General features: G+C 37.1%; 1 protein-coding gene across 1 annotated transcript in view; it reads left to right on the plus strand.

The window, feature by feature from the left end:
* LOC150101431 (pleckstrin homology domain-containing family H member 1-like) overlaps positions 1-13,953 on the plus strand; it is a 335,105-nt gene that overhangs the window by 196,137 nt on the left and 125,015 nt on the right. Inside the window, exons 4-8 of the mRNA XM_090400895.1 lie at positions 1,552-1,701; positions 2,012-2,095; positions 3,820-3,954; positions 5,604-6,395; positions 13,733-13,817. Of these exons, the coding sequence (XP_090257021.1) occupies positions 1,552-1,701; positions 2,012-2,095; positions 3,820-3,954; positions 5,604-6,395; positions 13,733-13,817 (1,246 nt within the window). The remainder of the gene's footprint in view (positions 1-1,551; positions 1,702-2,011; positions 2,096-3,819; positions 3,955-5,603; positions 6,396-13,732; positions 13,818-13,953) is intronic.

The raw sequence follows: 13,953 nt of genomic DNA on the forward strand, positions 1-13,953 counted from the left end.
GCTAATTCAGCAATACTTCCAATGTTATGGAATCTTTACAATGACAAAAACTAAATCGATCTAACACATAACAACTCATTGTTGCCAACAATCACTTCTGTTTTTTTTTTGTTTTGTTTTTTTTGTATCGTGTTTCTCTATTGTTGGATTTCTCATCGGTGTGTCTTTCCCAGATTTTTTCCAACAAAATTTAAGATAAAAAACAACAACGTAATCAATAAGATACAAAACAATAATGGGCAATATAGGAATAAAAATCGTTATTTTCTGTGATTACCTCAAGTTATTTCTTCTGATAGCAACACAGTTACCTTCTTAATACAATTCCACAACACTACTATCCGTCTCCCCCCCCCCCAATATAACACTCCCACCTAATATTAAGCATCTCTAACATGCGTGTGGCCTTTCATGGCGATCTACAATCACGATAAGAGACTGATTTAGACTCTTTATTTCGAAAGAATTTACGAAATCTATAATAAAACTGGCATCGTACTGTATGTATGTTCCTACTGACTCCTTCTAATTGCCTTTAATGCATTCTACCTTCGCACTTCCTACATATTTCTTCTGATCTTTAATCGTAGCGTATCGCCAAGTAACATCGGAGATAAATGATCAAAGGCAAAGTGGTGAATTGCTTCCCCACATATTCTCGCTCTTACGACACTTTATGGCCGACGAACTGGATCCGTAGCAATACATTCCATCTCTCTTTTACTTCCCTAACAATTTCCTTCTATTGTGTTACACAACTCAGGGAAATGTGACTATTAATATCCATCTCTCGCCATAAGTGAAACTGTGTTTGCTGATTATTTCTTCTATCGATCATATTTAAACCATTACAGTGTGTGGGGTGAATGCAGATGGCCTGCCTCCATAGTGCCATATATTATCAGAGAAATATTTCGACTGAAACTACCGCTTCTGTTTGCATCACTAAGCTTTAATGTTTGGCCATAAATAGTACTGTAATAGCGAAGAGCAGTGGGCAAAATGTGAGTTAATGGCTCAATTTTCTATCCAACCCTTTTCTCTAGAATGCTCTCTACTGACTGGAGTCTGAGGTTGTTGGAATTCACTTTGTTCGTTGATATAAAGCTCACATCATTAGTATTAGTTGTCCCATGCTTAAAAAGGTCATATCTGCAGATTTTTCTCCGTAAAATTCTCTTCTGGTAATGTTGATTGTTTTTTGTATTTATCCAAGGCAACAGTTTTTAATATTTCACCAGCAAGCTAAATTGTACAGACGAATATAATTGTTATAATAAATACATTCTTTGAAATGTACAATTCATTCAATGGCTACGTCATAATAGCAGAACTAGGCATTGTTGATGAACTAATGATCTATTTCTCTAACATCTTTATTATTGTATTAAAAGTCGTATATGTAAGTCGAAATGTACAACTGATTCAATTGTTACGTCATAATAACTGAACTAGACATGGTTGATTATTTAATAGTCCATTTCTCTCACATCTTTATTATTGTATTATAAATCGTGTTGTAAGTTACCTTACCTTGTTTTTTTTTTCTAGGCATTGTTGATGGAGAAGAGGCTTCAAGATGCCGGATTAGCTGGAGATCAATGTGATGTTACTGTGGTTCCTGAACTTAATAAACTTCACCATGTATGCACTGAAAAGGATAGAGTAATTACTACACTGGAAGAACAGGTGGAAGAGCAGGTAATTACAGTTCAACTTTAATAATATTGATCATTTTATCCAATTTTATTTAAAACTTCATTAATATAATGTCACATCACTCCTAACCTAAATAAAATCTTTATCTTAAGAATAATTTTACATAGCATTCCAATATATTGTTTTTAATCTGATTTTAAGTGTTCTAATTATTTGAATCGGTAAGATATTGGAAACTACTGCTGCCCTCTATTTTTAAATATTATATATCCATGTTTTGGTGGTTCTTTCATAGAATACGGAATTTTAAGTAGAATTATTTTGATTGCACAGAGTGATATTTTTATTTCAGAGAAAACTTCGGGCGCAAGATGCAAAAAAAGTCGAGGCCAAAGCTGCTAAAATAAAGGAATGGGTGGCTAATAAGTTAAAAGAAGTAAGTGGTAAAACAAATTCGAATATAAATTCAAGTTCTTTGCCATCATTTTGTATATATAGCATACTAATAAAAGTATTTGGAAATATGCAAATGAAACATTACCTTTATTTTTATTTCTCCGGTAGGCGGCATTACTGTACTGGCTGTTAACGAATTTCGAATATATTTTGGAAATTTATGGAGACAACTACCGTGTTGGAGTAGAAAACGTTAGTTTAATATAAACCAAAATACACACTCGACGTTTCGACCTTCATATCAAGGTCATCATCTGGAGCATACACAATACATACACAACAAGCTACACTACAATCTACACGGTTTTGCTAAAGTTACTAACCAACCGTTACAACAATTATTGGTCTGACATCTGGTGAAAAAAAAAAACTTTACTACATCAAAGCTAGAGTCCTATTATTATTATCTATTAGGTGACAAAATTAAATTGGGCTGGAGAGCAACATGTTTATATATTTATACATGTATATATATATATATATATATATATATATATACATGTAAATTTCAACCAAGTGGTATGGGATAGTTTCCAATAAAAGCTGAAATTGCTTATAGTCCTAAAGTATGCTAGATACTAAAATACTAAGCTGAATATGTGCCATCCAAATTCTTGGAATTTTTATGCCTCCATTATTGTTGAGATTAGGGTAATTAATCAGAATTTCACAGGCGTCTTTAAATTTACTTTCATACCAGGTTTTTGTATGATGTAAAAAGCAGTACTTTTCCGATCAATTTGGTGTAGGTGTTGAGAGCGTGATCTGAGAGGCCTGCTTCACCAAAATTGTTATATTTAATGTGTCTTTTGTGTTCTTTTTTACGTATAGGGAAAAAAAAATATATATATATATAATGAAATGAAATGAAACGTGTATCTCATTCACTAGAGTTGAGACCAGAACAGTCAAATTACTCTTAACCATCCCAAATGTTCTGGGACCTGACTACAACAATCTATCAATACTTCTTTGATCCTCTGGCATGGATACGAAAAGAAAAAATATATTTGAAATTCTTTTCTTTCACGCTTACACGGTGATCGGAATACATTTTGGAAATTTATGGAGACAACTACCGTGTTGGAATAGAAAACTTTAGTTTAATATAAACCAAAATACGCACTCGACGTTTCGACCTTCATATCAAGGTTATCATCTAGAGCATACACAATATATATACACAAAAACAAGGTCACACTCTGGGATCACCGAATGCTTCTTTTGTTCCTCTGACTTGAGTATAACAAGTATTATGTTTGGAATGCTGTAACGGTTACAGCAGTATCGCCACCTTCCATAAAAAACTATGAAACACATATTGAAAGACTGGTTTTTCATTTATGTATTCTGAACTTAGCTGAATGCATTTTTAACGTCAAATAATAAAAAAAATTCTATTCGACAAAGTCATTTTAATTCACATTCAGATAATTGTTTTTAAATAACCTTCATAATTTTTTTTTAATTTTAAATAATTTCTTTATTTTTTACGAAAGTTTGCGTTCAGAAAATAATTTCTATAAGATACTAAGTACGTGATTATTATTTTATTGGTATTCTTAGAAACTAAAATATCCTTTTATGTCTGTTTTCATTATTAGTTTCCATAGCAACACAAATTATATCATCCACTTTAGCCAAGAAGTCTCTAATTCGTTTATTCCCCCCACCCTCGACCCCCTTGCAATTGTTTTCTTACAGCTTGAGGAACAAAACCAACACCTTCGGGAGCAGAACCAAAAATGCAACGAACAACTGGAACTGTTGCGGAACCGACTGAGTCAACTGGCACAGCTGAGCCCTCGTTCAAGACGTAGAGATAGAAGCAACACCGAGGTAAGTGCGTCCCAAGTCACGCTCTTCGCACAAGATCGTATTTCACGGAGAAGTCATTTGTCTTCGGAGAAGTTCAGTTCATCCGAAAAGACTGATATTAGTCTCTTTTTTGTTAGTTTATGATTTAGCATGACTGTGACATTATAAATTATAGTTCAAGTATTAAATTAAAAATTGCTTATCCTTACCGGATTACTATTGAGATTAGCATACTAATATGTATTATTATAGGTATTTATAAATAGTTGAAGAAGTAACCAACTACACTAAAATTAATCAAGTATTAGAGATTAAATTAAAGGTTTACATTGTACACCTTTTAATTATAGAAATAAATACTTACAAATAATCTGGCACAAAAATGGCCGTTTGCTAGGTGAAGAATCAATCGACCGTGAGATGCGGTGGTTGATTCATTCAATCCAATACTCTTGGAGGGTAATGGATGGCAATGCTGTAGCCAATGAAGTTCTAACTGAGGCTCGGCTATTGCTGTTACCCTCCTGCCATGATCAGAGCTTTAATTGCTCAATAACACCTTATCCCTACACTGTCCTCTACAGATAACGGGGAATATGAAAAGCATTCTTGCTTCGCCCCTTTAAGCCAGTCCTTATAAGGACTATAAGGCCGTTTGCTATGTCATAACGTATCGATTTTATACCAAATAGCAAACATCGATCAGTTATTACTGTTGATAGATATCAACATTGCGAATCATTTGTCATTCCGTGTTGCACTGTTTATACCTGACCTATCACTCATATACCTGGCTAGGCTGTCAAATATCGATTTCTTCAAAGTTCAAACATGATACGTATTTGAACGATGTAATGGCCTTGTATTCTAGACCGAAACATAAACGAGCTATAAATATTCCTTTAATGATTTACTGAACAAAATTTCATTTAAAAAATACCATCTGATATTTCACTGCCGATCATGCAAGAATAACGGAATCTATGTTATCTTATGAATTGTAACATCGGGATCACATGACTGCTGACATAGCAATTGGAATCAATTCATGTCTTATTATTTTTAAGGAAATATCTTAAGTAACTTAATATATTTTTTATAAAAGTTTAAATACACAGTATACACCATTAATATACCCATATTAATGGTATATATCTTTGCTTGAGCCGTACTTCTCAATAACAGGACTACTAGAAGACAATTCAATACCCTTGGAGGGTAATGGATAGCAATGCTGTACCAATGAAGTTTTAACTGAGGTTCGGCTGTTGCTGTTACCCTCCTGCCATGATCAGAGCTTTAATAGCTCATTAACACCGTATCCCTACACTGCCCTTTACAGATAACGGGGAATATGAAAAGCATTCTTGCTTCGCCCCTTTAAGCCAGTCCTTATATAAAGATTTCTCAATAACAACAGTTAAATTAATTGATAAGAGGATCTGTAATAATGTAACTCTTTCATCTTTCCAAACTAAATCCGTTAATTTTTCGAAGGAACCTTCAAAAAGGTTACCTTTACGCTTAGAAATGAGTGTTATGTCTTTAGGAATATGCTCTACCAACATATTAATGCGACTTTTAGTCTAAAATTATGGGGGCAATTTATGAACATTGCACTCTTACAACAGTAAATCGTCCTTAGTAACTCATGGTTCCGTACGTTTCAGGATTCTTCGCGAGGAAGCTGGGAAGATCACGGATCATCAGATGATGGACTGCTTCCTGACGTGCCAAGAAACCAGGTTTCTGCATCGGCCAATTTTTCAGGCGCCGATGAAGACGGCCCGGCATCACAAGAACAGGCCGAAGGTCAACCGGACTGCAACCTCAACATTCCAAATCGGAAATCAAAGATGTCGTTTGATAAGGCTAGACAGTTAATCGACACGGCATGTCAGGTTTCGCTTCACAGTTCCGGTTCTATAGAACCTTCCGAGTCCGAGGAAGATGGTTATCGGACTTCGTATGCGGATTCGTCGGCGTTGCACGGGTCACTATCATCGTCTTCCCCTTCCAGGAGCCACACGGCCTCCGGTACGGCTCACTCGGACAGCAGGAAAATGTTTCCGAACGCTTCCTTGCCCTCCAGGTCATGTGCCGACGGCAAAAAGAAACCGTCGTCCAGCAGTCATTCGAAATCGCTTCCGCGGGACACCCACCACCGCGAGGTGTCGCCAGCACACGTGACACACCATCAAACTTCCGGTAATACCACTCAAGGACCGCCAGCGATCACTTCCAGCAATATCTATGGTAGTCTAGACCGGAAGTTGAGGATGCTCAACGTAGGAGATGGCCACAGTGCGGGTGAGAGGAGAAGGACTGTTCAAGCTAGCAACGATCTCCATGACTACGCAGAGATCTACACTCCTAGTAAAGAAACGGCGACGTTTGCCGGGAAGGAAGAAGATGCGGAAGGTAAACCCCCTACTCCACCTCTTCATAGGTTCCCTTCTTGGGTGAGTACTATTGTCAGTAGAGTCGTAATATTCTGCAATAGACGTAAAGATTTTTTTACTTCTTTGTTACATTTAAAATAAATTAAGAATTTTACTTGAAAATTAAATATAAGCTAAAATTTAATTTAAACTTATATAATTAAAAAAAATAGATGTTTTCATGTATAAATGGTTAACAAAACCACACTTTATCCTGCATTCAGTGTATTGTTAATTAGATTTTTTTTCACTTATGTTGACATTGTTTACTCCAGATTAAAACCAATCCATGTGAGTAATCAAACTCTTATACAGTCACTTCAGTGAGTCAGCTTATTTCTTACTAAGTAAGATTCGTCCATAAATTATGTAAGGCTTTTATGGAATGAGAGTTTCGATTTTTTTTTTTTTTTTTTTTTTTTTTGGGTATGTGATTATAGGGAAAGAAAATCTAATCCCTAACAGAAATATTCCTATCATTTTTCTAAAATAATGTCATTTTTATGGGAAAATACCAATATAATCTACAAGTGGAACGCTTATATTTCTAGATAAACATTTTCATGCACTTCTAAAACAATCGTCTGGACTGGGCTGATTTTGCTGAAATTTGGCACGCTGAATAGTTGGTTACAATCGGTTGGTTATCATGATTTTGTTTTCGATCGAAGTATTTTCACTGACAATTAGCTAAAAGACTTCGGAAAATTATGACATCATGTGTTACAAATAACAATAAGTAGCGTTCACAATACGTAAGCCAAAATGACGTCGTGATACAAGAATAAGATTAACGACTCTTTTGGGATTGTTTTTAAACAGATGTATTAATACAGGGGTGGGCAAGTTCTTCGGTAATAAGAGCCGCATATAATACATTTTTGAATGTTCAAGAGTCGCAGAAAATTGTATTTATAAATAATAAAAAATACACTATGTAGTAGTCCTACTCACCAAAGAAGAATATGTTTAATCTCTACTCGTTGAAGGCTTTAATTGATTCTTCATTTGCGCAGTTAATAGTTTAAAATCTGGCTGGTAGGATGTCAAAGCTGTTCTAAGAAGCTCGGTGAGGGGTGGTTGTTAGTGAGGATAGCACGATGTTTTGACGTGACAAATTTCATTACAGAGAAAAGAGATTCACAACAGTAAGTTATCCCAAAAACAGAGAGTAGTCGGAAGCCAGTTTTCTGAAGATTAGGATACTTTGCTTCTGGGATTTGTTTCCAAAAGTCAGTTACAGAAGAGCTTTTATGTACTAGCTTCAAACCCACATCTTCCTGCAGCTCAATAAGCTTTTTCTCTATTAAAGCAACAGCCGCGGTAAAAGGTGCAACAACAGGACATCCATCGTTGATGACATCAATCACGAAGGATTCAATCTTAAGTATTTATCAATCAGAAAAGTAATCATCTACACTAAAATTCACTAGTTATGTTCCGCTACCACCACAACACGTAACTCGTGTGTACTGCATGAAGAATGATGACGCAGAGTCCAGGCAACAGAGGCGGTGGGTAATGCATCGATCATAGTAGTCATTTTTAGAACTAATTTTGAATGGAGCGACACAGGCCATAAAATGACGAAACACTTTTTACCAACCAATTACGATAATAAAATCCACATTAATAACCCTTTTGGCCGGTACCATTTAAAAGCTAAAAATGTCAAGTTTCAAAATATGTTTTTTACTTATCTTTAAAGCATTCACGAAATAAAATATTCTAATATTGGTACATACTATACTACTATAGATTATTAATATAAAAGTTTAGAAAAAATAGCAATGAAAACCAGTATCTCGGGAGCCGAACAGAGTAGCTTTGGGAGCCGCATACGGCTCGCGACCCGCAGTTTGCCCACCCTACATTTTTCCTGAATTCCCAAGTTGTCCTTTGTATGTTATTATTTCATTGTTAGTCAACATATTCCTTATAATTAAAAAAGTAACTAAAATATTTTAACTGATTACTTAAAATTAATGGAAAATATTTAAAAATTAAATTAGAAATTTAAAAAGATTTTGACACCAAATAAAGATTAGAATATCGTATCATTTTAATAAGATATGTATTTGCATTAGAAACATGATGAGGTGAACAATCGACCGTGAGATGCGGTGATTGATTCATTCAATCCAATACCCATGGAGGGTAATGGATGGCAATGCTGTAGCCAATGAAGTTCTAACTGAGGCTCGGCTATTGCTGTTACCCTCCTGCCCGATCAGAGCTTTAATAGCTCAATAACACCTTATCCCTACACTGTCCTCTACAGATAACGGGGAATATGAAAAGCATTCTTGCTTCGCCCCTTTAAGCCAGTCCTTATAAGGACATTAGAAACAAATTTTGCATTAGAAACAAATTTTCTAATGCAAATCTGAAACCAAAATCTACAGCATTGGCAATGCTGTAGCCAATGAAGTTTTAATATCAGTGGAGGAGGAGGAAGAAACTCCTTTTTAGGACTTCCAGGGTAACAATTAGCAATGAAGTTTTAACTGAGGCTCGGCTATTGCCGTTCCCCAGCCATGACTAGAGCTTTTTAGCGCAATAACATCTCATCCACACAGATTTTCTTCATTCAGATGACGGGATAAAGCGTCAAGGACTCAGTCCATCGCCCAGTTCTTTTAAGAACTAAACAAATATCAGATGTAGACAAAGCAGAAGTCATAGCGTACAATTTAGAGGAGCAATGCTGGCCTTCGTATGGAAACCTTGACTTTGACCACATATATAAGATACACAGCAAGGTCAGACACTCACTCAAACTTCCTATCACCAGCACTGACCATATTGTACCAACATCACCTGCTGAGATATATGACATTATTAAAAAATTAAAGAACAAAAAAGCTCCTGGGCCAGACGGCATTACTAATCGGGTGATCAAACTTCTGCCCCGAAAAGCAGTAGTGCACCTGACCAGTATAATAAATGCAATCTTAAGATTTCACTATTTTCCTTCCACCTGGAAACTGGCTGACGTAATTCCTATACATAAGCCAGGCAAAGACCCACACCTACCGCAAAATTATCGTCCAATCAGTCTCATCTCCAATCTAAGTAAGGTTGCAGAGAAGGTCATCCTCTCATGACTCCAAACCTCAGTAAATGACCTAAACATCCTCCCTAAAGAACAGTTTGGTTTTAGGCAACACCATAGTACTACCCAGCAAATCCACAGAATTGTGGAATACATCACCACCAGCTACAACTGGCACCAGTGCACAGGCGCTGTTTTCCTAGACTTATCCAAAGCATTTGACAAAATCTGGCATTTTGGACCTCCGCACAAACTTATCTCAGCCGGTACCTCACTAAAAATGGTTCACTTAATCCATTCATATCTTCAGAATAGAACAATGCAAGTAAAAATCAACGGTTCTACATCCTCCCAGCGCCACATCTTTGCTGGAGTGCCGGGGATCTCTACTGGCTCCATTGCTGTTCTCTATATACATGTCAGACATCCCGCACAATCCGATGACTTCCATTTTGGCTCTGTATGCGGACGATATGGCAATACTAATCAGATCTCTCAGATCCCATTTCATTACCAGATAGTTTCAATAAAACATTCTAAAGCTGGCGGATGGGTTCTCTAAGTGGAGATTGGAAATCAACCCCCAGAAAAGCTCAGCCGTTCTTTTCTCAAAAAGGCCAATGTCTCCTGCAGGAGATGTGTTACTATTCAATACTAAAATTCCCTGGCAGACAAGAAACAAATTACCTGGGTGTAATTCTCGACAAAAAGCTATCTTTCAATCAGCACACCAAGTCTGCGTGCACAAAAGCATCTAAAGCCATAGCTCAGATCTATCTGCTAAATAACAGAGATAGCAAGTTCAGCAACAGAATCAAATTGCAACTATACCAGATGACGATTCGTCCTATAATCACCTATGCCTCTCCGGTCTGGAGCCACACCTCTAATGCTAACATTATATTGTTTCTAACATACCATGGAGCGTTCAGAATGATTCTGAACGCTCCATGGTATGTTAGAAACAATCAACTTCATACAGATGCAAATATTCCCTATATTTTCTCTTTTCTACAATCCTTAGCGTCCAAGTTTTTCCTAAAGACGTCCACACACCCCAACGATTTGGTTCAGCAAACTGCAGTATACGAGGCAACGGACATATTCAAATATAGAAGACCAAAAGCTATATTAGCCTCCTATAACGATGCATAATCTCCATGCCCATTCAGGGAGAGCAAACTGCTCATAAATTTTACCCTCACTGTAAACACAACAGATAGCGGGGAATATGAAAAGCATTTTGCTTCACCCCTAAAGATATAAATGTCAATTGTCAAACAAATATTAGGGAGAAGAGTCCTTTTTAGGACTTCCAGGGTTATCGAATGGCAATGCTGTAGCCAAAGGTTTTAACTGAGGCTCGGCTATTGCCGTTACCCAGCCATGACTAGAGCTTTTAGCTCAATAACACCCCATCCACACAGATTTTCTTCATTCAGATGACGGGATAAGACGTCAAGTACTCAGTCTATCTCCCAGTTCTTTTAAGAACTTTAAAAAAAAAAATGTTATAAGGGGGCGCGGTCATCATTTCCAAGGTAACGGATGACAATGCTGTAGCCAATGAAGTTTTAGGCGAGGCGAGGCGAGGCTGTTGCTGTTACCCCCTGGGACGCTGAGTTTCGAGTTTGAGTTTCGCTCCCTTAAGGTTTTTGCCTTGAGGGAGCAAATTTGAGTCTCCGGGGAGGGTGTTCTCCGGTGAGGGTCTTTGTCGGTGGATGCGTTCCTCTGGAATATGAGCGGTTCTGCTCGGTGGTGGGTCGAGCCAAAGCTGAGTTGGACGATCTTTCGGCTACTATGGAGTGGTCTAGGGATCGTCCGAATTTTTAGAGTTGCCTTTACTTAAACATCGGCAATGCTGTAGCCAATGAAGTTTTAACCGAGGCTCGGCATTGCCGTTACTCTGGGACGCTGAGATGCGTTCTCTTAGGTTTCTTCCGAAATTTTGCTTTCCGTGAAGAGGGCTTAGATTTCGGGGGATTTTCCCCCTGAGAGAGTATTTTGAGTCTCCTGGGAGGGTGTTCTCCGGCATGGCCCTGTGGATGCTTTTCCCTGGAATATGAGCGGTTTCTAGTGGTGGTGGTGGTGGGGGGGGGGGAGCCTTTCACTGAGTGGAGCCAACGCTGAGTTGGACGGTCTTTCGGCCACTATGGAGTGGTCTAGGGATCGTCCTAATCCTAATTTTTAGAGATGGCTTTACTTATTCAGTAGCCAACGAAGTTTTAACTGAGGCTTCGCTATTGCCGTTACCCAGCCACGACTAGAGCTTTTAGCTCAATAACATCCTATCCACACATTTTTTTCAATCGGATGAAGAGTCAAGGACTTTGTCTATCTCTCCCCCAAAAAATGTTAATGGAATCTCTGAGGTTTAAAGAGATTACTTTTTAAACAAAATGAACTGTGTTTTCTTATTTGTTATGCGATTTGATTATCAGTGACCAATGAAGGATGAGTAAATACTGCCATGCGTAATTTATGGACGAACCCTAAACTCTTTCAGGAATTTGGGAAGACACTTATAATTTGAAATATCCAGAAATAAGACTCACTATCGCACCTGAATCTTCAGTTGTATGACTGACTCAGTACTGAACATTCTTGCCTTACATAAGTCCTTAAGGTGTTTTTTTTTTGTTGTTGTTGTCTCACTATTCACTGACCAGTCCTAGATGTCTAACTCACCAGACAAGTCCACTGAAATTACAACTAATGACTGCACAACAAAACAACTAGATGGCTCTTTAGTTCACCGACAAATACAGCCGCTTAGTTAAGCTTCGGAAATGACTTTGCTCACCAGACTCATTTTCGAAGCTTTTTGATGACACATCCAAAGCTTCATTTTGCTCACAATATTAGGTTTCTAAAAAAAACGCCTCACCAATAAAAAAAAAAAAAAATCATAATAAATAAATAAAATAAAAAAAATAAGAAACAAATAACAATGGGTAACTATGGTAATTGATGTGGCGAATCCATGCGCCCTCTAACGGTAAGTCACACTATTTGGTAAACATATTACCAGCACAAAGAAACACGTTCTCTTTCTTCATTTTATTTTATTTTTTCTTTCTTAGCAGGTAGAACGAGGCTTTCTATAAACAAAAGTAAAAACAGCACTTTTCGAACCAGCAAAGAGCGTGGCGACTTAGTGGGCGGGAGAACGGGGGGGGGGGGAATGATGTAATGGAACAAGTCAGCGAAACAAAAGTCAATGAAGCAAGGAAAGCTCATTTATTTAGTAGTCTGTCGGCTTTGCACCTTCCCTATGGCACGTAGCGGGACATGCTAATCACATCGGGAACTGTGTTACCTTTCATTATTCCCTACCTCATTATCTTGCAAATTAAGGTCGCTGGCGATGCCAAAGTCCTTTTCCTTGTCTTCTTTCCCCCTCCCTTTAGTCGTGTAATCGGCGCCGTTCGTCAGCCTTAGCGGTGTGCTGTGTACACTCCGCTTCACTGCCTCGAGTGTGTTTAAAATACTTATTTTTAATGAGCGCCAAATGCAGCAATAAGAAGTGGGTTCTGTGTCTGACGTATGGCCCTTGACGTCAGCAGGCTGTACATTTAAATTAATGCATCACTCCCCCCCCCCCCCTTCAAGAATAGACATTCATAAAGTGGAACGTTTATGATGGAAAGAATTAAAAAATGTGGTAATAAAAACCGAAATTATCATCTGTTGTAGTTAATATTTAACCACCCGTAAGTATCTTCATGTAGTTGCTATGCAAATGATGCGTATGTGTTGCCTTCAAATTTTCACTGACTTTGTCATTAAATTGAGCAATCCATTTAATTTGAAGCTTGGAATGCTGGGAAGTGAAGTTGAAATAAACCAATGCAACGCTGCCCTAATCGGTCAGATGCTTTCAATTTAACATTAACATTTCTGGCTAGATGGGTGAAGCAAAATTACTTTTCATATTCCCCTTTGTCTAGTAATGAAAAAACTTTGAATGGAGCTATATGCTCGCCCATTGAAGGCAGTGAAGTTAGCTGCGTTCAGCTGAACTTAAGATAGACTTTGGTCTTTTATATATTTTATATTTTATATTTGTAACTTTCAGTTTCATTATATCTATCGAGGTTACCTTGATTAACGATTTCCTTTCATCCTAAGTTTATTGAAATCTCAAGGAAACCAAGCTTATTAGAAAGAATATTTATTAAACATAACATAAAAAATTAAAGGTGTATAATTTTAAGCACTCTAAGTAAAATGAATTACAAATTATTCAAAAATTTTCAGTTATATCTATAAGTGATTTAATTCTTACGTTGTTTTATTTTAGGAATCTAGAATATATGAGGTTGCTGTAGGCGGCATTAGCGTGTCTTCCGACTCCCTTCAGGAAAAACAAAGTGTGCTCGATAAAGGTTATTTTGTTTTCATAAGTAGAAAACCATAAAACTGATTTAATTAAATAACGTGCTGTTAAATTATTAATTAATTTGATTGTCATTACAATAACGAATTATTTCTTGGTTTCCCAAATTGGAATCATTACAACTC

This window comes from Typopeltis vanoorti, chromosome 11, assembly GCF_054136105.1.
Source record: "Typopeltis vanoorti isolate ZY-2024b chromosome 11, IOZ_Tvanoo_1.0, whole genome shotgun sequence".
NCBI lineage: Eukaryota > Metazoa > Arthropoda > Arachnida > Uropygi > Thelyphonidae > Typopeltis > Typopeltis vanoorti.